We start from the raw sequence: 26,510 nt of genomic DNA, 5'->3' as shown, positions 1-26,510 counted from the left end.
TAATAAACACGACGATGGCATCCACCTTTACTGTCCCAAGGTCAAGTCACAGACAACCTACTTAGCAGATAAAAACTTAAGAGCTCCACTTAGAGCTGGGTGTGGTGGTGCATGCTAGTAATTTTGGCATTCAGGAGGCTGAGTTCCACGCCATCCTGGGCTACACAGCAAGACCGTCTAAAAAAAAAAAAACCAAAAAGGAATCCACTTAATGCCCTAATGGTGATATAAAATGAAATCTATAATAGCGTATGTATTTAAATTTACACATCTCAAGCAAAACTACAAGAAAAGACCAACAGCCAGGCACTGGTGGCTTATATCTGCAATCTCAGCAACTCAGGAGACAGTGATCAGGAGGATCGCAGATCAAAGCCAGCCTTGGTAAATAGTTCACAAGATCCTACTTTGAAAATAGGCAACACAAAAGGGGGCTGGCGGAGTAGTAGAGCACCTGCCTAGCAAGTATGAGGCCCTGAGTTCGAACCCCAGTACCCTCACCACCAAAGGGAAAAAAAAAGACATACTAATCAGATGCTCATGGCTATATGCAAAATCCCCAGGAAGATACAGGTGAAATCACAGACTGCCCAAAAATGCTAGACTTGACACTCAAATACCATGAGAAGTGTAATAATTGGGTCCTCCAGGACCAATAAATGTCAACCAGCTGCTGCATATAAAATAAAAAAAATTTTGAAGTCTCAGGCTGTTAGAATAATGACATTTTAAGTAGAAGAACTAGAATGATCTACAGGAGGTGGGAGAGGTAAAGAAAATATTAGAGAATGAAAATATTAAAACAACCCAGATATAAATGGAATATAATGTAGTAGACAGTAAGCTGTTGAATATTAGGGGAGCTTGGTGATACAGAATAAAAGGAGGAAGAGGGGGTTAATTTAACTAAAGCATGATATACAGGCCTGAGGTACCAAGGCAAAACCCCCTTGAACTATTAATAATTCACTTTAAAAAAATTAAGGCAGTAGGGAAAAATAGGTCTTTTCTAGGGGTGGATACCAGTGGGAGGTAAGTGGCCACCAGGAAAGGGGGAATGAGGGTGTGTACAGTGGATGTGTTTTGTTTACATATATGAAAACAGAAGAGGGAGAATGATGGAGGGGGATAAATCTAATTGAGCACATATGTAAATATTAGAATCTGTCCCCTCATGCAACTATTAAATGCTAATAAAATTTTTTTAAAAAGAACTAGAATGCTCAATTTCACTTCAGGCAACCCAGCATGCCTGATTTCAGCATCAAAAGCAATCTATTCTCTTTATTTCTTTGGTCATCACTCCATTTACCTACTCAAATCTGGAAAGGAGAGGAGATGATGCTATTGGTGGTGATCATCTCAGATTTGGGACACAAGAACAACCTGCATTGGCTTTGACCAACTCCCTGATGTTACCCAAGTAAGAGCCATGATTCTTGTTAGTACAAACAGTAGAGCACAGAAGGGACTTCAGGAAGTACCAAAGCTCAGGTAAAGAAGGTGGATTGGGCAAGGTGTGGTGGCTCACATCTGTAATCCTAACAACTCAGGAGACAGAGATCAGCAGGATCATAAAAGTTTGAGACCCCATCTCAACCAATAGCTGGGTGTGGTGGTGTACATGACTGTCATCCCAACTATACAGGAAGCATAAAATAGGAGGATCCCAGTTCAGGCTGGCCTGGACATAGGGTGAGACTCTAGTGTTCAAAGCCAGCCCCAGATAGTTTGTGAGACCCTATCTTTAAAAAAGCCATCACAAAAAGGGCTGGTGGAGTGGCTCAAGTGGTAACAGCACCTGCCTAGCAAGCATGAGGCCCTGAGTTCAAATCTCAGTGCCACCAAAAAACAAAAAACTTGTCCTCTAAAGTAAGGATGACTGTAATAATGCCCTTACTAACTCTGAAGACTGGAGAAATGACTTTATATACATGAAAACATTTTGTAAAGTACTTTACCAATGTGTTAATATTGCCATCATTTTCAAGGAAGCAGGGCCAGGCGCCAGTGGTTCACACCTATAATCCTAGCTATTCAGGAGGCAGAAATCAGGAGGCTTGCGGTTTGAAGTCAGCCAGGGTAAAGAGTCTGCAAGACCCTATCTCAAAAAAACCCACCACAAAACAGGATTGGTGGAGTGGCTCAAAGTATAGGTCCTGAGTTCAAACCCCAGTGCCACAAAAAAAAAAAAGGAAGAAGCAGAGCTGTGGAGAAAATGTTCCTACAGATCCTTAGGGCCGTGGGGACCATCAAAACAAATGACCATGCATGGTATACAAACCAAGCTACATTTTATAACCTACTTACCAGAGGGAAAAATAAGTTCAAAAGGTAGCTTTCCAAGAGTATTCCTCTTTTAGGTCTAGAAAGAATAGCTATAAACACCTATGAGGTTGGGAGATAGTCTCTCTTAGGGTTTTTGAGAAATATGTTTCCCAAAACTTCCCCCAAAATGTAAAATGTGTCCCACTAGAAAGAGCAATACTCCAAAAGATTTGGTGATGAAATCAGCTGTGGGCACAGGCTCCCCGCCCCCATCCCAGGACTTCTCTAAGCCCTTAGTAATGAATTTCCAGTGAGGATATGGGATGCAGGGAGTGCCACATTTATTTAATAACAGAACCCCTTTTCCACAGAGCATCTGACCAGGGGATTCATGAAATACACTTTGGGAATTAAACTTAACTCTCCTGTTGGACATAATGTGGTATGGGCACATGGACCGGCGTGAAAAGAAAACAAGGACACTTGAACATTTCATCAAGGGTAGGCAGTTGCTGGACATTTTAGAAAAAGCTGAAACCCAGTTTTCCACCATGGAATTGAATAACATCACATTTCTCTGAAACACCCTAATCACTGCCCCTCCACATCCACCCTCTATACAACCCCACGCTCTACAGTCACATACAGCAAAATCTATGCTTTTTATTTTTTGTTCTGAAATGTGCTTTTTCCTCAATGAACTTTAATATCAGCCCAGGACCTCCACTTCCCCTCATAAAAACAAAACACACACACATACACACACCACCCTCCCACCAAGTGAAAAATCCCCGGCGATTAATCTTTAACAAATATTGACACAGGGGAGAAAAAAGCACGATGAAATGTATTAGAATCAACCTGTACAAAAAAAAAAAAAGTTAAAATATAACCTGAAACTGTTCAAATTCTGAAAGTCTAGTCAAGTCCTTTTCTCTGGCCAGGAGTGCGGTGTCATCAGAGGGCTCTGGGTCACCAGCCAAGGAGGAATGGGAAGGAAGAGACAGAAGCAGCAACTGTCCTTCTCCAGACGAGGGGCCTCGGCACCACCACCCCACTGCAGGGGCGGCCAGGAGGCATGAAAGATCTCGGGAGAGCAAACGTTGGCAGACAGCCCCAGCGGGCAGCTGGGCCTACATGCCGAAATGAGGCTGAGCAGTCAGAGGCAGCAGGAAGAGTGGCCAGCAGAGGATACCAAGCCGGGAGAAACAATTTCTGCCACCCAGCAGACCCCAGCACCCTCCGTTTGTGCTCAGATACCAGAGGTTAGTCAGCCCAGCACTCCCAACTGATGAGAGATCTGAACTGGGCTTAAGAGGCTAAAAACCCGCAGGTTTAGTAAACATAGCCCAGCATCACATCCCTCCATTGCCTGAACTGGAGCTGCCAACACAGGGTAAGGCAGGAGAGGAGAACAAAGCATGTGGATACCTGGCTAGACGTCTGCACCATTGTGGGTACTGCGGTACATGGGGCTGGAGAAGGAAGGCCCCTCCTTGCTCAGAGAGGGAGGGGCCTCCTCTGCAGTCATCCCTGTGGGCCGGGTAAAGCTGCCTCCGGCTTATGACCAGCCTGACAAAAGGACACGGAGCAAAAGAACAACTGGGAGGGAGACAAGCCCGTACGCAGAGACAAAAACCTCCTGGAGGGAAGCCGGGCAGTGTTCAATCCTGTTAGGACGGCATCCGTGGAGCCCCTGAGTCTGAAGGGAACAACTAGGGAAGGAAAAGGTGGATAGGGGTAGGAGCAATGGTTTTTCTGGACCGGTACCAATGGGTGAGGAGGTGCTGGTGAGGGGATGGGCAGGTCTGGAACTCACTGCAGGTAGAGAGGAGAGGAAATAGGCCCGTGGTGTCCCCTCCCCACCTGACCCAGGCCTGGTGAGTGCCAGCTGCCCCAGCCAGCCCTAGTGGCGGCTAGAGACCAGACCTTTCACTTTGGACATCTTCTTGGTGGGCTGCCTCTGCTCAGTATGAGGGGGACACTCCCGCTCGGCCAGCTGCTGCTCCATTTCCTGAGCTGAGGAGGACGCGGTGGCTTTAAGTGTCTTCTTGATGTTGGTAACCTGGAGGAGAAACAGAATTGGCATGTTCAGCCTGTAAGCACCTGAAACTCACCAAGACTTGTTCTCACTGTAATGAGGACCACTCAGAGAAGCAGCCAAAATCCTCTGTAAGAAAATCTGAATGATCTTCAGAAGCTCAGAGGGGGAGAAAACAACCAGGAGCTACTCGTTCAAGACATGTGGAAATGAGTCTAGCAAAAATGGGAAACTAATGCTTTCTTGGTTGATACGAGCAGTAGTGGACCATGTGGCAAAGAGATACAATACAGGAGACAGAAGTACCCATTAAAGTGTCCCTAGACAAAGGGTGTGTGACCCAAGCATTCTATACTCAGCTTCTGTTCATGTATAAAGCCACATTTTCACAAAGATATTGACAGTACAGTTCCACAACTCTTCTGAATAAACAACTGGAGGATGAACTTCAAGCAAATAAAGAAAAGAAGGAAAAAACTGGCAAGTGGTACATGTCTGTGATGCCAGCACTCAGGAGGCTGAAGCAGGAGGATGGTGAGTTCCAGGTGAGTCTGGGCAAAAAACATGAGACCCTACCTGAAAAATAACTAAAGCAAAAGAAAGCATAAGGCCCTGAGTTCAAACCCAAGTACTGCCCCAAACAAACAAACAGCAAGAATTGGCACATCCTATCACTATCTCACCATTATTTGCAGTATACATTTTCTTTCAGTTAATAAAGAAGGGGCTCAAACATATCTAAGCAACTTCTGAACAGTTTTCCATGTCAGCACATAAAAATCCTCTGTAATATCTGTTTACTACCGTCTTATACATGTTCAACAATTTTAAAATTTGTTCCCAGTTTGTTTTTTGGTGATAGTCTGAACAGTTTTCTGTTCATGCCTGCATACTGTGTGAACTCCTGTGCAAGACAAACTAGAAGTGAGATTTCCAGATCAATGGGGCTGCACATTTTACACTGAAGCAGTACTGCTACATAGGTTGAGCATCCCTTGTCTGAAGTGCCTAGAACCACAGTTTCAGATTTCAAAGCTTTTCAGATTTTGGAAGATTTGTGTAGTTTTACTGACTGGTGGAGTGGCTCAAGTAGTTGAGGGCCTGTCTAGCAAGCATGAGGCCCCGAGTTCAACCGAGTTTAAACTTGAATACCGTCAAAAAAAAAAAATCAGATTTTTTTTTTTTTAGATTTCAGATTTTTGGATTAGGGATGCTCAACCTGACTACCTTGTGAAAAGTGATTGTACCAATTTTTATTTCTACATGTGTACTCCAGTGCCTGTTTATATACATATTCCCCAACACGAGTTCTAATGGTTTTTACATTTCTATTCTTCAGGTTGTGCAAAGAAAGAAAAAGTACAGGAAACGTAGCTAGAAGTAGGAGAGGCAGAAGGGAAGAACTGTCCACTCAAAAAAACATTAGGCTTGCCAGGTGCTGGTGGCTCACGCCTGTAATCCTAGTTACTCAGGAGGCAGATATCAGGAGGATCGAGGTTTGAAGTCAGCCCAGGCAAATAGTTCTGCAAGACCCTATCTTGAAAAAACCCTTCACAAAAATAGGGCTGGTGGAGTAGCTTAAGGTGAAGGCCCTGAGTTCAAACCCCAGAACCACAAAACAAAACAAAAAACTATTAGGCTTAAAAAAAAAAAAAGTTGGAAGAAAGAAAAGAAAGCTGACACAGAGAGTAAGATCTGGAGGCGAGGCTCAAGTGGTAGAGTATCTGCCTAGCAAGTGTAAGGCCCTGCAATCAAACCCCTGCACCACCAAAAAAACAAAACAAAAACAGAAATGTGATTTCTCAGTATAACTGTTTCATAAAGTAACATCTCAAGGCATCTGCATGTTGATATGCTTTCTAAGCATCAGGAGGAAGTAACTAAAATCTTAGTAAGAGGTAACACATGACTTAAGTTTGTTTCTTTGCATGCCAGTTACCTCTGACTTTCAAGGTATGAAAAAGTCCTGCAACAGAACAGTATCTGAGCAAAGGGTTTGTTTTAAGGTTCCTCCAGAGGTGACAAATTTTTAATCAAACAAGACATTAGAAAACTAACAAGTTTTTGCAGACTGTATACAGCTCAGTGGTAGACAGCTTGCCTAGCAGCATCTGCAAGACTCTGGCTTTCAGCCCCAGCACCAGCAACAAAAAATATTTCCAAACCTGGTACCTTTCCAAATGATTGCCTTTTCCACCTAACAAAACAGCTTTATTAAAAAATTTAAAAATAAAATAAACAATACATAGCTTCCTAATTTTACCTTGGCTGGTAAACCCATTTAATCTTATTTCCTCGGGTTATTATATAATAATTTTTATTAAATAATCAGTTTATACCACAAATAGTCTATAGTCTACACTGATTCTTTCATTTGATATCTCTTAGATTTACTGACAGTCTCATAATCCCTGCATGTGCAAGAAAAATACTACAAGCAATCAATCCCCAAACAATGGTTGCATTTTCAAACCCCTCCACTGTTTCTGTAGCATAAAGTCATGACAAGCCTATCAGAAATAAACAACCATTATTTCTCTTTTTTACAGTGGTGTCAGGTGATGTAGGGCAGATTTGGACTCAGAGTATCTGTGGTTGAACTGAGCAGTCAGTCCCTGACCTGCCGGCTAAGAGCAAACCCTGCCTGTGGCACACAGGCAACATTCCCTTGTCAGCCTCCCACAACTACCCCCAGTGCTTTGCTGTTTTATCCTTTGGTTGCATGTACACTTGTTCTTCTCAAAGCTCAATACTTCCAGTGTCATGTCCGTACATGTGAACTCTCAGGTTCTGATGAAATTTCCAGTGGAGCTTGAGCATTACCCCTCTCCAAGGGGAGAGAAGGGCTTATCTCTTAGATTTAAAGACAGTCTCATAATTCCGTCTTCACTTCCTGTCTACACCAGCACTCTCCACCATGATAACACAGCCTCCTCATCTCATGGGGACATATTATATTTAAAAGCTTTTGATTCAGGATCCTGTCAAATGCTTTTGAGCAAGAAAGCAGACCAAAGCATGGACACCCATCCCCGTCACTCAAATGCCTGTCTACTTCCCCAAACAATTTTCTCTCAGTAAGCTCAGTGACCCTGGTATGCAACAAAAAGAAAAAAGTCTTGGCCAAGGGAAATCCTGGTTCTTTCTCTAGTTTTAAACACCAGTGAAGGTCTAATACCTTCCTTTCCTGCTCCTCAATACAGCCTGCATTCCAGCCCTGTCTCCAACACCACACTCAGAAGCAGTCATTTCATTTCTGCCTTTCACAACCCAACAATTTCAGCCTGAGAAAAATGCCTCCTTGGCTATCCCTGACTGGAAAGTAAAGTACCTCTTCTATACAAGGTGCCCTGACCGCTGCAGCCCACAATGTCCTGCCTCCCCTCCATCCGCACTTGCCTGGCAGTGCCTTTCACTCTGTTCATCTGGCCCACCATTCAGCCTCCTTCATTTTTCAGGCACACATATCTCACTCCTCCAATAAGACTAGACAACTGGATGTGGTGGTACATGCCTATAATCCCAACTACTCAGAAGGTGGAGGTAGGAGGATTGAGGTCCCAAGCTCCAAAGCAAGCCTGGGCAAAAATACAAGATCCTATCTGAAAAACAAGCTAAAAGCAAAAGGGTTTGGGGTGTGGCAGGGCACTTGCTAGAACACAAGGCTCCAAGGCTCGAAGTTCAATTCTCAGTACCGCCAAAAAAAAAAAAAAAGACTACTGACAGTGGTTAACACTTGGAAGCAAAATGTTAACTCTATAGTGAAGAGGGCTTCATGGGCAAGTATCTTTTATGCCTGAGAAACTAGGACTTTCTTCCATGGACTTAGTCTGGGCAGGAGAAATGCCACAGCCCACAAACTGACTCCCAGAGATGCCATGCTCAAGTCAACTGTACTGCTGGCACTTTAAACATACAGACCTCACAGAGGGGACTACTGAGCCAATTACTCTCATGGTTGAAGGGAATATTAAGAGTCAACTAGTTCCTGCCAGGTATCCACCTGAGTGGATATCTTCAGAGACTTCTAAGACTTCAGATTGGCCACCCAGGTAGGGCTGCCCGTTAAACCTGTTTTGGCCTGATATTTTGAGATGTCTAATTCCTCTTTCCTAGTGCCCCCATCAACTGACAACAAACAACCCCAGAGATTTGCCCCCTTCTAACCTCACTCCTCAAGGGGCTGGCTCATAGGCCATCCTGCCCTACCTAAGAGTTTGTGGAGCTTTTCAAAACATGGGTCTCAGGAATTTTCCAATGGGACTGTACATACTGGTCAAAGTGCAGCCTGGCTCTGTCAGACCTTAAATACTCAGGCAAAAAGAGAGAGAAGAGCCTCCAGGGATAGGAAACTTCCTTCAACTATGGAGCAAAGCAAAGGCAGACAACAGCTGGGTATGACAGCAAACACCTATAATCCCAGCACTGTGGAGGCTGATGCACAAGGATAGAGGCCAGCGTGCTATATAATGAGATAACTGTCTCAAAGAATAAACAAACAAACAAAAAAAGGCAGACAATAGGAAATAGAGCCAATGGTTGGGAAAGTACTACAAAGAAAAAGCAAACCCTCTCTCCAGGGGGTACCAGGATGCGTACTTGCTTTTAGTGTGCTATAACAGCCAACAGGCCTCAAAATTTGTCATCAAACTCCTGGGGAAGTTTCTATGTAATGATAAATAGAGCTTACTTTTGCTTTTTTACCTACATGAGTAGAACATAGCCTATTTTGTAAATGTTTAACAGTAGCTATATACTAAATTCCACAAAACACCAGACATGGGCACAGTCAAATAAAAAGAAAAATACATTCCAAAACCAAATGTAAGTGAAGAGGGGCTATCTGACAGTGTAATTCATCACTTCTTCCTCTCCAGACCACTTGCTCAGAAACAGTACAAAGGCCATAATGTTGCTGTTCTTTTGCCCCAGGTACACTGGAACTACACCAAATAAAGCGTTAATCCTACAGAGGGCTAAGGGAACATTCTTAGGAAGTTTGTGATAGAATTGACTTCACTCAGAGGGAAGGGTATGGAAGGAGAAACTCACCAGTTTCCCCCCTGAAAACAGCAATCTAATTTAAGAGCAAATGAAGAAATATCATCAACTTAGTTGAAAAATGGCTGTACAAGTTAGGCCAAGGACAAAAGAAATTAAACATAAAGAGAATACAACAGAATTTCCTTTGTTCTTTATAGATTTGTCTTCTTTTCAAGAGAGTAAGTACATTCTGTGCACCTCAAGCAGTGGACAATCAGCCCCTATAATTGGAACCAAGCACTGACTGACCGGAAAACAAGACTATGAGCTCAGATCTCTCTTCCTATGTCAGTCTGTTCCAAGTTTTCCAGAAGACTATTAAATCAATACATTATTCTATCTGAAGTTGGACATAGCCTTGACTTTTTTCTTACATTTCTTTCCCTCAAATGTAAATCCTTAGTGCCACCTAGTGGCAGCAACAGGCTCTGCCACCAGGGGTAGCTGTGTTTGACCACAAGCAGACCACCCAGAACAAATCTTCATCTGTCTCTGGCCTGCCCTTCCCCATCTCTCTTTCTCTCTCTCTCTAAAAAACAGCCATGATTTAAGCCAAGTGTGGTAGGTGGTGTGGCATTTTTGCAATCCCAGCACTCAAGAGGCTAAGGCAGGAAGATCACAAGTTTGAGGCCAACCTGGGCTATATAGCAAGACAATGTTTCAAAAAAGAAAGAAAAAAAGCACTACAATTTAAAGAGTATGCTGTTGCCTTAGCGTGTGCCTCAAGGGTCAGACGTATCTACAATAGCTCCATCACACCCAGCTGTCTTTTGTCTCATGCCATTCACCACAAAAGAAACTCGAACAGTTCAAAATTCTACAACTAGTACCATTCATCTTTGTTAATGACCACCATGGGCCTTTTCATGGGGAGATTCCAAGATGGCCAGCAAGCTCACACTGGTTACTCTGGGTCATTGCCATGGTAAGGCAAGCAGCTCCTGCCTGCCTCCGTTGAGTCTCCTCGTTCTGACACTGCAGATCACTTTTACTTTTATTTTCATTAAAATTTATTGAAGATATCTGTTTCTTAAAAAATGGTTTTAAGGTTGGTGACATGTGTCTGGTGGTATAGCACTTGCCTAGCAAGCACAAGGCCCTGAGTTCAAAACCCAGGACCATAAGGAAAAAATTTTAAAAAGATGACCACAATGTCACCTACCTACCTACTTCCCACAAATTCAGTAACAGTTCAACACAACCAGCAGTGATGAGGCTCCTCTGGGTACCCTCAACTAGGTTAAAGGTTATAGGTTTTGCATAGGGTAGGCTCTCTGAGATTAGGCAGGGCATGTGGAGCCTCTCCAAGCCTCATTTTTCCCAGGGTTGGATTTACAGGAAAGAATAAACAAAAAGGAGGGTAGCCACACCAGAGTACTTCTTTGCTCAGATCTCAATGCTGGATCAGAGGGGAGGCCACCATCATCAGGAGGGTGCTGTACAGCTTATTAGAAAAGCAGCAGGCTTTCTTTCCTGCCTGTCTTTGCCTGTGCTAATGCTAAACTAAATGCAGTTCATCCTCCTTGGCTAGAAGCAGGATATTAAAAATGACCATAGATTGAACACCCACAGAGTGATGTACATGGGAGAAGGGGAAATGTATTCAAGATTAATCAGCTCTAACTCATGAAAAGCCTAGCTCGGAAGTCCACTGCCATGCAAATACAGCATACAGAATATTTAGCTCAATATCTGAGTACCTACTATGGGTGAGGTATGGGACAAGGATCTGGTTTTACAAAGACACGTAAGACACAGGTTTTATTTACAAGGAGTACAGAAACATTTTAAATTTCAGAGTTCTGTTTGAAAGGCACACCTATTCATTTCTTGTACTCCTCAGCTAGAATTCTGGTACGTTCTCTGCCACACTCTTGATTTTAAAATCACACCTGATTCTTTTTTTTTTTTTCATTTTTCTTTTATTATTCATATGTGCATACAAGGCTTGGTTCATTTCTCCCCCCTGCCCCCACCCCCTCCCTTACCACCCACTCGGTCCCCTCCCTCTCCCCCCTACCTCAATACCCAGCAGAAACTATTTTGCCCTTATTTCTAATTTTGTTGTAGAGAGAGTATAAGCAATAATAGGAAGGAACAAGGGTTTTTGCTGGTTGAGATAAGGATAGCTATACAGGGCATTGACTCACATTGATTTCCTGTGCGTGGGTGTTACCTTCTAGGTTAATTCTTTTTGATCTAACCTTTTCTCTAGTACCTGTTCCCCTTTTCCTATTGGCCTCAGTTGCTTTAAGGTATCTGCTTTAGTTTCTCTGCGTTAAGGGCAACAAATGCTAGCTAGTTTTTTAGGTGTCTTACCTATCCTCACCCCTCCCTTGTGTGCTCTCGCTTTTATCATGTCACACCTGATTCTTAAAACTCATTCAATACCACTAAACACTTTAAGCATGCCACACTAGAATAGGACTTCAAATGCTAACAAAGAATAGTGCGTTTGAGCATAAGAGTTCTATCTGCTATAGGCACATGAACAAATGCCCAGAATATAAAAGCTGGAGCCTGTGTCCCTCAAAGAGACTACAGAACAACTCAGTGTCACCAAAACCACATGCTTATCTTCCTTTTCATTTCATCCACTGAATTTTTCCCCAAGTATGAAACAGATCATGCATTTAAAAAGTCGCAATACATACTTATCGGTTTAGAGAATAAAATGAACACTAGGAACCTACCACACCTGGTATATTACCACCAGGTGCAAGTGGCTCATTCCTGTTATCCTAGCTACTTGGAAGGTTGAGATCAGGAGGATCCAGTTTCCAGGCCAGCCTAAGCAAACAGTTGGTGAGACCCTCATCTCCAAAATAACCACAGCAAAATGGACAGGAGGTGTGGCTCAAGAGGTAGAGCAACTGCTTTGCAAGTGTGAAGCTCTGAGTTCAAAAACCCCAGTTTCACCAAAAACAAAGTGCATTACCAGAGTCTTGAAGCCCATGTGCCCCTGACTACCTGCACCATTCTCCTACAGGCAGTGCTAGTAATCAACCTCAGGCTAGTACTCTACCACTGAGCTATACCCGCAGCTTCCCTTCTATTCACTTTTAAGACCCACCCAGAAACTCATTTTCTTTTGCTCAGCAGCTGCAAAATATGTACAGAGGAATTAAAACCATCTCTGTAACCCAAGCCTGTTCACTCTCTGCTCACTAAGAATTAATAGAGAGATAGAGAGGATCAGGGCAGGAGCTGTGTCCCACATATCCTTGTTTCCCAGTACCTAACCCAAAGCCTGTTTGGGGAACTGTTTGTTTCATCCACACCAAGACACATGACAAAAACAAAAATACTGCAAAAAGAATAGCCAGGTATACCCTGGGGAGAGAAGCAAATGTTCCCTGCCTCCTTACCTCTGCCTCCACCTGCTGCTGAGTCCGGTGGTGGTTCTCTTTGTACTGGTTGGCTCTCAGAACTTGCTGCTCAATGCCCAGTAGAACCGCTTCACAACCATCACACCTGCAACAGAGAAAACCAGCCCTGATTACCAAAAGTCTGAGGGAATCTTTTCCAAGCCTCAGGAATCTCCTCCCCACAGCCCTCTCAGCACCTTATGGGACATCCTTTAATACTCCCTGTCAGGGCCCCTGCTCCTCCCTCCTTCCAAGCAACAAGCTTGTCTCAACACATAACACAAAACAAAAAATGTGCTTTGTGGGTAGTTTCTTGGTACAGGGCTCTAATTTCCAACTTTTACAGTCGATGGGAAATGGTTTTATGGAATGTGAAACTGAAGGAGAAGGGAGAAACTCTCCAGGTGTCCCTGAGTAGTCACTTTCTTCAACAGGAAAAATATTTCTAAAAGTCTTGTATTTTGGAGACTGCCCTGTTCCTCAGAAATTGAAGTTACTTCCTAATTGCCCACATCCCTCCTCACTTTTATTCTCCCCAGTTTTTATTTTGAGAATTAAAGATAAATAAATAGATTTTTTTTGAAAGAATAGTACAATAAATATCCACATACCCTCCACTTAAGATTCACTATTATAAGTGGTGGAGTGGTTCAAGCAGTACAGTGCCTGCCTAGCAAGCTTGAAGCCCTGAGTTCAAACCCCAGTAACACCAAAAAAAAAAAAAAAAAAAAAAAAACCCAAAGATTTATTATTGTGAACACTTCTGCCATATTTGTTCTACCTCTCAACACAACTCTGTTGCCAACACCTCAATAGGAGTTATAAAAATCTCCCCTGGTGAAGACCCTGGGACAGGAGTCAGGATTTCTTCTGGTCAAATATATTGGGGACTTACCAGAGGAAATCAGACCATGGTCAAAGTTGGAACAAGACAACCAGCTTTAGTATGACTGCACATCTAGATTTGGTATGCCAGTCCATTTTTATATCAAGTATATTTTTCTTTCTTTCTCTCCTTTCTTCTCTCTCTCCCTCCCTCCTTGCCTCTTTCTTACTCTCTTTCCCTCTTTCTTCCCTTCCCTCCCTTCCTCCTCCCCCTCCTCTTTCTTTCATAGTGCTGGGGATGTAACATGCCCCGCAAGCTCTCTACCACTGAGTCACATCCCCAGCCTGCTAAGCTTATTCTGTTTTAAGTTTTACAATCTTTTGAAAATCCCTGCTTTTGTCAAATGTTGCAAAGGGAAGGTATATGGGGCCACAGTTGAGACAGAATTCAGGGTGAGGGCTGGGTAACACATGTCCTGAGGTCTAGTAGCATAAGTGAGGGAAAACTGGGGCATCAGACCCTACCAAATCAAAGCTGGGCCACTCATATCTGGATAACCTCTACTTGGGGATAAGCCAGAGATTCAGTTTGTTTTGAAGGAAACACTTTCCCTATCCCTCTGCACTAAGTTTGTAGTTCTGCTCTGTGACCTTCCAGCATGCCTGGGCCTGCCTGTGAACATACTCTCCTCACCTTCAATTATACTCTACTCCTGGCCCTCCTTCAAACTCACTAAAACTTCTCTAAGTCTATCTGGATTTATAAGCTCCAAATCATTTAAGTAACTCCACAATAAATCCTTATAAAATATGTAACTGCTCTTACAAATATCGAATTCCATTAAAATTAATGACTACACCCAATTTTTGGTTGTTGTTATGTACTAAGGATTGAACACAGGACCTTATGCTTGCCAGAGCTCTACCACTTGAGCCATGCCCCCAGTCCTTTTGCTCTAGTTTTTCAGATCAGGCTTTGAGCTTACTTTGCCTAGACCACAATCCTCTTACCTCCACCTCCTGAGTACCTGGGACTGCTAGCATGCATCTCCATATACAGTTTGTTTTTGACACTGGGTCTTGCTTGCTAACTTTTTGCCCAGGCTGGCCTCAAGCTGCAATCCTATCACTACCTCCAGAATAGCGGGAGTAACAGACATAAACCACAGTGCCTGGTACCCAATTCTTTTTATACCAGGACAAATAGTCTGTGTGCTAATCTGTGTTCCAAATAAGAAAAATTCACTCCATGTCTGCCAATATCCTTCACAGTATTTTACAAAACACCAGCCCAGTGTATTACTGACTCTGAACATGGATTCTCAATCTTACAAATGCTAACTTCTGAGCTTGGCCAAACTTTGAGTCTGCAGGGTTGGAGATGTTTGGGAAAGTGCAGAATTGGTGGTGTTACACAGCTATGATGCAGAGGCTCCACCTGCATCTCCACCTGGGTATTTTATAGTATACTGTTAAATAGCTCCTACTGCATTTAAAATAAGAACAATTTTACAATCCAGGCACCAAGAAGCCTAAAACTATTGCTACACAGCTGCAACCACAAGGCAGTCCCACTCTCCGGTTCACTGTCTTAAGGTCCCAGTTCCCCAGGAGCCTCAAGGCCTACACCAAGCTGACTTCTAGAAATCATGTTTTTGCAAGCAGAAGCACAAAGGGAATGCTAGCTATCCCCCTCCTTCTTTCAGCCTCACCATTCATGCAAGGTCTTGACAATATTATTGATATCCTTCTTCCGGATGTCACGGCCAATGCAAAAATCCACTTCAAGCAGCTGGTTTCGCTGGTCCAGCTTGCCCTGGATGATATCAGTGTAGACAGCCTCTATGATAAGGTCTTCTAGTTCCCGGAGATTTCTCATCTCCAGGTCCTTCAGCAGCACAGAGTAAGGGATACACTGTGGATAAGATCATGTGATAGTTATAAAGAACACCTGGTAAGCATTAATGAAAATGCAGGTACTACCCACACAACCAACAACTGCCTCTGGATTTGGGCAATGGAGGCCAATGGTAATCATCAATATCTAGGACAAGAAGAGATGATAAATGAACTGTGAGACCCAGACAAGACCCACAGCATCCAATAAGGGCCCGCTATTTTTCTACATCCCAGACCTCATCCAGCCCTCAGCTTCCACAACCTGGAGCATCCTCTTACAGATCATAAATACTTCTTCCAAAGGAAAGAAAAACACTCAGTAAGTGACACTTTGCAACCTTCTGGAAACTTGTAGACTTTGCAGAGAATGCTAGATTATTCAAACCTCCAATAGATTCCAAACACTGAAGAGAAATAGCTGTTTGTCCAGCAGAGCAATTTAAAACAAAAAAAAAATTGCAGGCCAGAACATTTACCTACAGATGGCCAGTGGAGACAGCCAGTCCAAATCACCCTGAAGTTTGTTCCTGTTTTCCCAGAAACCAATGCCAAATTCCCAACAATAGTCCTTTACTGGGTTGTACTAACATTCTGCATGACTCTAAAACAAGATATCTAAATATCCAGTCCAGTCTCAGTGGCTCATGCCTATAATTCCAGCTATTCCAAAGGCAGAGATCAGGAGAATAGCAGCTTGAGGCCAGCTCACACAAAAGTTAATGAAACCCCATCTCAACAAATAAGCTGGGCATTGTGTTTTTATACCTCCAGCTAGGCAGGAGGTGAACATAGGTGGATCACTATCTGAGGCCTCAGGCAAAACTGTGAGATGTTATCTGAAAAATAACTAAAGCAAAAAACAGGCTGGGGTGGGGTAGGGTGCTGGTGGCTCACACTTATAATCCTAGTTACTCAGGAGGCAAAGATCAGGAGCATTGCAGTTTGAGGCCATTCCAGGCAAATAGTTCATGAGACCCTATCTTGAAAATAGCCAACATAAAAAAGGGCTGGTGCAGTGGTTCAAGTGGTAGAGTGCCTGCCTAGCAAACATGAACCCTAAGTTCAAACCCCAGTGCCACCAAAAAAAACGGGCTGTGGGCATGGCTCAAGTGGTATAGCACCTGCCTAGCAAGCACAACGCCAAGTTCAAACCCCAACACCACCAAAAATAAATAAAGAGCTTGTTGCAAATCCTGATACATCACTAGTAGTTTAAAAATAAACACAGTGAACAAATTTGTAGAAACAGCCGGGCACAGGTGGCTCACACCTGTAATCCTAGCTACCCAGGAGCCAGAGATCAGGAGGATCTTGGCTCAAAGACAGCCCAGACAAACAGCCTGAGAGACCCTATCTCGAAAAGACCCAACACACAAAAAAAGAGGGCTGATGCAGTGGCTCAAGGTGTAGGCCCTGAGTTCAAACCCCAGTACTGCAAAAAAAAAAAAAAAAAAATCTGTAAAAATAGACAAGAGGAAGATGTACACAAAGAGAACATCTAGAAGGGTTTTCTATAACTGATGGCATTCTATCTAGGCTGCAGAAAGGAAAGAAAAAGTCACCCTGCTCTTTGCCACCCTTGGAAAAGTACATAATCAGGAAAAGAGAAAGGTCAGGTCCTCACTTCTCAAGAAAATAGGGCTCCCTGAGCTGGCAATGTAGCTTAATAGTAAGCACTTGCCTAAAATATACTAGGCCCTGAGTTCCATCCTCAGCACCAGAGAGAGAGAGAAAGAGAAAGAGAAAAGTGGAGAGGGGAAAAAAGTCTCTGCCCTGAAATGCCAGGCTGAGAATCAAATTTGCGATTAGATCAGGTAAAATGATTTCAGAAACTGAAAGGGCAATCCAGGAACAAACATCCATCTCTCAAACTCAATCACAGAGAAGTGCAAAAGGCCTACTTCCACAAAGATTTAGACTCAGGCTAGATTAGGCGGAGGGCCAAAATTAACTAAGTCTGGACCCTCATTATTAATGGCTGTAAACAGCTGGCTACAAGGCTTCTTCTAAATCAGCTGAGGCAGAGAACCTGCAGGTATGGTGAAGTAGCATCTTACAGGTTAGGTCTAAAGCTAGTATATGAGGTAAAAATTCTAACTGATGTTAATTAACTGTAAAAATCCCAAAGACAGAATATTAGAAATCTACCTCCCTGGGCAGGGGTGTGGCTCACTGATTAAGCATTTGCCTAATATGCACAAGGCCCTCAAGATAGATAGACAGACAGACAGATCTACCTCTCTATAAATCCTATACAGCAAGTTTTTCCTTCAGCATGGGCACAGCTCACTGTACACCAAGCAACAGAGGGAGTCATTAACTTACTACAAGACGTCTTGCTAATTGAAAAGTATGTATCTTTAAACAGCAGTCTCCCCTTAACATAGCAAAATGCTTACCCCGCATGAGGTCCACAACATGCCAGAACAGAGACCTGCTGATCCAATCACTGCTGGGCATGCTTTTCCTGAGTGGAATGGGAGTAACTCTACACATTCTAATTGTAATATTTTTCTCTTTTTTCCTTTACCAAGTAAATTTCATGCATTTAAGATAAGACTCTACTTGTGCAGCTAGGAGTTCCCTCACTGATGCCAATGAGACACCTGAGTGTGGTTCTGAGGAAGACAAGAAAGGGCTGGGGGCCGTACCTTCATTCTTGACGCCAAACTCACGATGGTAAGATGTTTCAGCTTGTTCTGCTGAGCTATGCTCAGTTCCGGCAGGCTCTCCTTGTTGGCTGCTCAGTCCCACCCACCACAAAGATCAAGACACAAAATAAAATTAGGATTTCTTTTATGGAGTAAGTTCACTGACTCCCTACCAAATCTATTACTAAATCACTGTCATGGCTCTGTACTTATTCACTGGCAAACATTCCGTGGGCACCTCCTCTCTTCCCTAAAAGATCATGTGCTTCCAAAAGAATGTTCAATCTCTACATCCAAGGAGTTTAGTCTCCTGAAAACCCAGGTATGAACAAATAAAATGATATAGTGATGATTTTAATGGAATACTTTGTGCCCCTTGAAAAGTTCAATTAAGTTCAACACATCTTTACTGAGCATCTGTTATGTGCAAAGCATGCACTTTCTTACAGGGAATCAAGGATGAATAAGATAGACTTTGTCAAGAGCTGCTGCATCACACAACTCTGGGGACACCGACCACCTGGAATTGTACAACTCAGTGGCCCTGGACTTGTCCTCAGTATTACAATTAGGTGTGTCAACAGCTACGAATGCAAGGCAGGACTACCAAAGAAAGACAGAAACCACCAGAAGGGGAAGAGGAAGACAAAGAACAGGGGATGATGGGAAGAGAAGGGGAAAAAGGGAGGGGAATAAGGACAGAGACAGGGAGAGGGATAAAGAGAAGGCAAACACAATTTCATCTGGGAAATACAGGAGATGAAAAGAAAGAAAGGCTCATGAAGCCTGAGATGAACCTTGAGGGATGAGAAAATTTTAGTATTAATAGTATAGCAGCAGTTGCAGGAGACAAATTGAGCACACACAGATGCATCCATACACACACACTAATCTTCACAACATCCCCAAAAGACATATTCTAAATTACCATAATTCTGGACTCCAAAAAGCTGGATCCACACTGATTGATTTTTTTCTCGAGTATGGTGCTAAAATTCAATTGGTAGTGATTCCTGTCCTGAACTGAGGCCAGCTCTTTATTCCACATTTTTTTGTGGTAAAATTATCCATGTGTTTAATTACAAATGCTGCCTACACCCCTCTGCAAATGTTATATAAAAAGGTATGCATATCATATGATCTTTTTCAAGTCCCCAAAATCCTAAATTCTGAAAACATCTAGCCTCAAAGAGTGCAGGTAAGGGATTAAGGACTTGTATTATTACTCTCATGTTACTGATACATAGATTATTTAATTTGTTGATAGACACACAACTAGTAGAAGTGAGTTAAAACATAAATGCAGGCAAACTGGTACCAGAGTCTGCACAATGCTGCTTCTTTTGTAAGTAAGGACACAAACAGAGAATACACTCATCAGAACAAAGAGGTCAGAAAAATGTGGTGTACCAGGAAGTGACAAACTGTTCAGTCTCATGGTAGCAAAGAAAAAGTAGAATTGACCAGTAAGAAAGGAGGAGAAGTCAGGGATACTGTAGGGAAAATCTTAAGTGTCAGGCTACTTTTATACCACAAAAAAAAAAAAAAGATAGAAAAAACCTAGGAAAGCCAGAAAAAAATGGTTGGATGTAAGGGTAAATTAGTGTTTGGACATGCAAGTCCTTCATTCCTGTTGTTGAAGAGTCTAATCTAAAACATCTCAAATGGACTAGGGATATAGCTTAGTGGTACAGTGGTAGATTATGGGATATTAAAAATGCCTATAATCCCAGCACTTGGCTGAGGCAAAAAGACTTCAAGTTCAAAGCCATTCTATGCTACGTAGCAAGACCCCATTGTCTCAAGAAAAAAATAAAAAGAAAAAATAATTTTGATAACATTAGAATGTTGAAATATTTACTATTAGGTATTCTAGCAATCTATACCATCTGAGTACCCTACAAACACTAGTTCTCAAGACTCTCATCTGGGAAATTAACAAAGGCTCTATTTATGGATGAATATACCCACAGTCCCCATTTTATTCCCTAGGAAATAAAAGGTGAAAAGAAAATTCCTTTTGTGAGGTCACCTATGGGGCACAGTAGAATGAGAAACAGTCAGGTCAAGAACCCCTCACCCCTACAACATTCATACCCACAAACTTTCTATCTCAAACCTCGATGATCCTCCAAAAAGAGAGAGCAACATAGTTAAGACAAGTCTTTTGAAGGATCTTAACCAACTCACCTATGTAATCTGGGTATGTTCCATAGGCAAACAGGTTCAGCAACTGCAAATAAGCAGCATTAGCTCCTTCGGCAAGCTGAAGAGGAAAAACAAAGTTCACCAGAGTCCAAACATTTACCGATCACTATGGTGTTCAGAGGACAAGTGACCATGTGCCAAAGATGCCATGGCTGTTTATTCTGTTCTTTCCAATTCTCTGGTTCTTGAGGAAAAAATTAAGTAAGATTATTAAAGTCCTAAATTGAATTATTCTCCCTAAGGAAGATGTTTTATACTACACATAGTAGGCCCAAGTGGCTGCTTCTCTCCTTCTTCCTGTCCCTACTATGTGGACTATGAACCATGGGAGAGATTAGTACAAAAAAGCCAGGCTAGGACAGGAAACCAGGATATCAAGCTGCCTCAAATAAAACTTTCCATTAAGACTACTTACTCTTCACTGATGTCGATGGCAAAAAGACATCTGTAGAAGAAAAACAAAAGAAAGCTCTGCCCTACTGTCAATTATCTTAACTGGGTGCTTCTTATACTATAAACAAGGTCCTGTTACTCTTCCAACTTACCAATTCCATAAAGTCTAACACACATAAGTGGCAGACACCGATAGCAATACTACTTAATTTTAGTCATTTTTTAAAAAAAGGTTCCAAGAACTACATCCATAATTTCACACCACTGAAAGGCAACAAGCTTATTCCCAGTTCACAAGAGAAAACATAAACTGTGGGAGACAGAGTGGTTTGCCAGTCACTCAAGGAGAACTCTGCTATCTTATACCTCTCTACATTTTCAGGTTACCATGACCTCCTGAGGTTCCTGACTCAGAGTTGGAAGAGACCTAGTAGAAACCACCAAATCTAGCCCCGACCTTCCAGGCAATTACAAAACTAGCCAGAATAGACTACCTCCTCTGCAGCACATGCTTGGAAACTTCTCCCACTGGCCTAAGTCAATAAGGTTGTGTCAGTTCTAATTTTCATACGTTTCCTCTTAGCCAAGCTTTCACAGTTACAATACTGCCCCTTTCCACAGCATCCACTTGAGGTATTCGTTCAGGCTTTTCATGAACCTGAGGAAACATATTATCCCTTGTTCATCTCTTCTGTTGAAAATGAACCCAATCCTCTCAAATCTTCCTCAAAGAATTCATTTTCCAGGGCAGGGAGGAAATTGGCTGGGGGAAGAGGATGGGGTAATCTAACCAATGTACAATGTAAGGTTTTTCAGAATTGGCACAATGAATCTCCCCATATAATGAATATATGCTAATAAAATGGGGAAAAAAAGAATTCATTTTCCGTATCTGGTAATTTAAACTTTTATTAAAAGCTTACAGTGTGTCAAACTAAGACTTCAGCTCCAAGGAAATAATGGTGAGCACAGAAGACCTCACCTTCACAGAGCATAACACTTTTGCAAGCAAGACTGACAATAAAACAAAACTTACAATTAAAAACTAAAAGTGGCTCCTTCTTTCCATCTCTGGCCATTAGAGGAAGAGGATCCAGGTATGGAATGGATATGGAGAACTACTCTAGTCTCTTGATCACAAGGAATAAGCAGACATATAGCACTGAAAGCCCACAGCTCAGATTACAACTGGTTGTGGGAGTGGAGCCAGCAGCTGATGGCAAAGGTGCCATGGTAACCATGAAGGTGATAAAGCACCCAACAAAAGCCAGCCACTCCTACATGCAGGCCACCACCAACAAAAGCATCAATGTCACTCTACACAGCATCTAGCACATAACCAACAAGAAGCACCACACCCTGGATCTGTGCATGGTAGCCATCCACACAGTAAGCACCATCCTGTGCAACCAGAAGCCTATGATAGAAAAGAACAAGTGGATCTGCCCCACTAATATAACACGTAATTGAGTACTCCCTCCAAAGCTAGAAAGATGTTTATAGTTATCTCAAATAAACAAATAAATAAAAATACAAGTGTCAAAAGTGAGATACAGAGGTTGAAAAGTATAAGCTGCTTTATACTTTGTTCCATCTGGTGATTCTTCAAGAGACTGTCTCATTTTTGAGGTATAATGATGAAAACTAGATATAATAATAAAACAAACAGACAAAGCAAACTGTATTATTTCCTTGCTTTATGTGTCTTAGCTTTTTAAGCACATTTATTTTAGCACAATACTGCCCCTTTCCACAGGAACAATATTTTCCAATTCATGCTCATCTCATGTTCAATAGCAGCAGTAATACGGTTAGGCACCATAGTTCAGACCTGTAGTTCCACTTACTTGGGAGACAGAGATGGGGAGACTGCAGTTCAGACCAGTCTGGGCAAGAAAGCTAGCAAGACCCCATTTTAAACAATAACTGTGTTTATACTGCTTGTAATTGTAATTCTAACTAGCGGGAGGTATGGGCGGATACACACAAGACAAGACCCTATCCAAAAAATAACTAAGAGCACAAAAAGACAAAAGGGTTGGGGATATGGCTTAAATGACAGAGTACCTACCTAGCAAGCATGAGGCCTGGAGTTCAAACTACAGTACCACCAAAAATAAATAAGTAATAGTAATTTTCTACTCCATATGTCCAAAACCAATCTTCCTTGTCTATACTATATTGAATCCCTGAAACTATCTATGTTGAAATGTATCCACACTTAAACCACTACTTTTCTGATTTATCAAGACCATTTTGCCTTTTTTACTATCTTTCTGATAACTAATGATCCAATCTAATTTTACCCAAGTTCAGGGGAAAATATTGAATAAAAGGAGTCCATGCTATCATCCTCAATCTCCTACTCTTGACTTACCAATTTCTACCTCTCCCTTAACAGAACCACTGTACTTGAGCGCTTGAAAGTCCATGGACATTTGGAGAATGAAGGAAAAGCTTGGAACAAAGAAGACAAAGAAACTGTTTGGAAACCACTCTTACCTCCTGAACGTTGGCCAGTTCCAGCAGTTCTCCAAAGACATACACTCCGGGAGCCTCTAACACCTGGCTTATGAGAGCAGTGAGAGCTGAGCCACTGGTACCTTTGGCTAGTAAAATAAACTGCTCCAGAAGGTTACTTGAGGGTTTCTGTTCACCTGCCATTCTCTGGCCTTGTGATCTGTCCAAAAGGAAAGTGTAAGTAAGTCATTCTTCTTCTCCTTTCCAAAAGAGATCATGCTGGATTGAGATGCCAGTATACTTTTCTAGTGTTCATAAAAATAAAACAGATCTGGGAGCATGGGTCAAGTGGTAGAGTGCCTGTTTGGCCAAGCACAAGTGGCCCTGATTTCAAACCCCAGTCAAAAATATTTTTTAAAAAAACAGCTCCTGAATGTAAGATGGGTAAAGTTCAACCTGGAGTTAAAGGGATTTTGCCCTCAATTCTAAAGTTCTGAAACACTTTGTTTTCTTTTTTTTTTTTTTTTGGTGAGACTGGGGTTTGAACTCAGGTCTCTGCACTTGCAAAGCAGGCACTTTACCACATAAGCCACACTTCCAGTCCTGAAACACACTTTGTAAGAAACACTTCCTGCTTTCCTTGCAACCATGAGGCCAAGTTCAAACCCTAGTGCCACCAAAAACAAAAACAAAAAACTTCCCTAACACTGTCCTTCTCGCAAAGAACACCACACTAGAGTGTAGAGTGTCTCAATATGTTTTTGTTTTTTAATTTGTGGGACTAAGGTCTGAACTCAAGTAGGTATTTTACTGCTTAAGCAACAACTCCAGTCCATTTTACTCTGGTTATTTTTGGAGATGGGGGAGGGGGTGTGCAGGGTGTGTCTGAAACTATTTGTTCTGGCTTTGAACTGCAATCCTCCTAGTCTTGACCCCCCACCAAGTAGCAAGGATTACAGGTGTGAGCCACCAGTGTCTGGCCCTCCCTGTATGTTTCATATCTATGTCATTTATGGACTCTTAAGAGAAAGAAAACATTCCCATATAGAGGCAATTTGTTACAGCTTCCTGTATGTCACCAGAATCCCCTCTAAAGCCAAACACAGATAACAAAAAGTACACAAATAGCACATTTCATTTCATAAAACAAAACAACAACAAAAACTCATTCATGGGCTGGAGGTGTTAGCTCAGTGGTACAGCAGTGCTTACTTAGCATGTCTAAGACCCTGGATTCCAACCCCAGCGACACAAGGGAGGAAAAAAAAAGGCATTTAGCGACAGGAAAAGGGAAAGAGTCATTGTGAAAAATAAGGAATATATAGTCAAACTTAGAAAACACATGCTTTGTAAGTCTATGGGGAAAAATCCCTCCATTTGGCCTCCTACTGGTATGTGACATTTTACCAAACTTGACTTCAGAACTGTACAAAACCTTAACAATAGCAAGATTTTGGAAAACAACTTAAATACTGTATTTCAATCCCCAAGACATTTAAGCACAAGAGGGCCCATCACTTGTGCAATCTAAACACATACTGAGTATGTGGACACATAGCATCCCTACGCTACAGGAATCCCACATAAGAAAAATTTGTCTTACACAAATGATACATATTGAGGAGTGTGACAAAATGAAGGAAAGAGGTATGGATAATAGAGTAAAGCAAAAGAATAAAGAATAGTTTGGTGCAAGAGAAATTAATTTTTCCTGTGGAGTCAGGCATACGGAGCGGCAGTCCTTTCATCCTATTAGAAAAGCAAGTGTATTGCCTCACTTAGGGTTACCTAAGAAGGTCCTGTCAGAAACAGAAAAAGTGAAGTACTAGGAAACAAAGAGCTCTGAGGAGGGAAGAGGAAAGGGGAGGAAGGGGAAAGGGTGATAGGAAGCAGGGGAAGGGTGGGGAAGAAGGTAGGTGAGGATGGTTAGAAAAGGAGGAAGGAATACTGGCCCTTCCAAGTGGACACGTGTGAATAGACACAAAGATTGGGATATAGGCCAAGAGACGAAACAGAAAGAGCTGGGAGTGGAGAGGAGATAGGGAAGTGGGGAGAAACTTCGGTGTCTCCAAAAGATCTCAGCCTGCGGGGGCAGAGAGTGTAAGGCGTCGGTGATAGTCCTTTTCTTCTACAGTGAGAAGCCCCTAGGAGGAAGCTAGAGACAGAGACAGACGGAGATAATTCCCGTCAGAGGAGGGCGCTATTTCTATGGACCGGACAGGGGCAAACGGGCAGACTCTGGGGGAAGGGAGGCATCCAGGACAGCCACAGCGCAGAAGCTTTGGGTTGCAGGCTGGAGTGGACGTCAGGGCTGGCAGCTTGCTCCGGGCAGGCCCGCGGGCGTGGAGCGAGGAACCGTGGGGAGCGCTCCCCGGGGCGGGGGCGGGGCAGGGCGGCCGCTGGCTTTTCTGCGGCAGGGCACAAAGCCAGAGGTCCGGCCGAGATTGGCGCATCAGCCCCCGCACGGTCCGCTCTTTCGCTGTCCGTACCTGTCCACGCCGACTCTCAGTCCTCTTCGTCGCTGGCTCGGCCTCCCGGAGCCTGCCCGCAGGTTGTCAAGCGTCCATGATCGGCCCGGCGTCCGGCGCTTTTCTGCCTCCGCCGACCCGCCGCCCATGAGGCTCCCCCGGAAGCCTCCCGCCGCTGCACTCGAGTTCCGCCCACACAAGGTTCCACAACCTGGTTCACAGCCACCGATCCTCAGTAGGGCACGGGTGGGAAAAGAGGGTCCCGGCCAGGCTGCAGCCCGCGAACTGGGTGCAAAGGCGAAGGACAAGAGGCCCAAGGAGAGGAATGTGGCCTAGGTGATACCGGGGTCCGAACCGTGGCGATCGCCATCACCATCTGGGCCGGAAACCCACCCTTTGGCTGGGCTTTACTGAGGGGCTCCGCATGGCAACTGCGGCTATCCCGGGATTCTGAGAAACATTAAGCCTCAAAACAATGTGCACTTATTGAACATTTTTCCATGTGTCAGGTGCTGTACATGTGTTATCGCATTGAATTTTCATAACATGACCTGTAATATTCCTATTTTCCAGGTGAGCTAAGCTTAAAAATCCAAGTCAATAAATGGCAACACCACTTACTATGGTAGAGCGCCTGCGTGAGGCCAAGTTCAACTCTTCAGTGCCATAAGTAAATAAGTAAATAAATAAAATAAACAAACTTAAAAATCAGTTTATGTGGCGTTTCTTTTTTTTTTTTTTTTTTTTTAGGTGGTGGTGGTACTGTGGTTTGAACTCAGGGCTTACATGCTTTCTGGCATTCCACTGTTTGAGCCAACACTAACAGCCCTTTTGCTTTAATTTTTCAAATAGTTTCAGGCTGGCAGAGTGGCTCAAGTGGTAGAGC

General features: G+C 43.0%; 1 protein-coding gene and 1 non-coding gene across 3 annotated transcripts in view; one reads left to right on the top strand and one right to left on the bottom strand.

Moving 5' to 3' along the window:
- Positions 1–1,773: 1,773 nt before the first annotated feature.
- On the top strand, positions 1,774–1,847 carry Trnaa-agc (transfer RNA alanine (anticodon AGC)). Its single transcript has one exon. It is a non-coding gene; the product is annotated as a tRNA-Ala (tRNA).
- A 911-nt stretch (positions 1,848–2,758) lies between these two features.
- Positions 2,759–26,510, bottom strand: part of Cops7b (COP9 signalosome subunit 7B) — a 28,449-nt gene continuing 4,697 nt past the window's right edge. Inside the window, exons 1-7 of one of the 2 annotated variants that reach the window (XM_020172824.2) lie at positions 25,646–25,783; positions 23,199–23,376; positions 20,286–20,361; positions 18,096–18,184; positions 15,258–15,460; positions 12,721–12,826; positions 2,759–4,333 (exon numbers count right to left, since the gene is read on the bottom strand). In XM_020172824.2, coding sequence (XP_020028413.1) covers positions 4,175–4,333; positions 12,721–12,826; positions 15,258–15,460; positions 18,096–18,184; positions 20,286–20,361; positions 23,199–23,376; positions 25,646–25,773 — 939 coding nt within the window. In that variant the 5' untranslated portion in view covers positions 25,774–25,783 and the 3' untranslated portion in view covers positions 2,759–4,174. Of the gene's footprint in view, positions 4,334–12,720; positions 12,827–15,257; positions 15,461–18,095; positions 18,185–20,285; positions 20,362–23,198; positions 23,377–25,645; positions 25,784–26,510 lie in introns of those variants that run through there. The other variant, XM_020172825.2, reaches the window with a different exon arrangement.

Source organism: Castor canadensis, chromosome 4 (genome assembly GCF_047511655.1).
Source record: "Castor canadensis chromosome 4, mCasCan1.hap1v2, whole genome shotgun sequence".
Lineage (NCBI taxonomy): Eukaryota > Metazoa > Chordata > Mammalia > Rodentia > Castoridae > Castor > Castor canadensis.
This window is presented reverse-complemented; position numbering and strand designations above follow the sequence as displayed.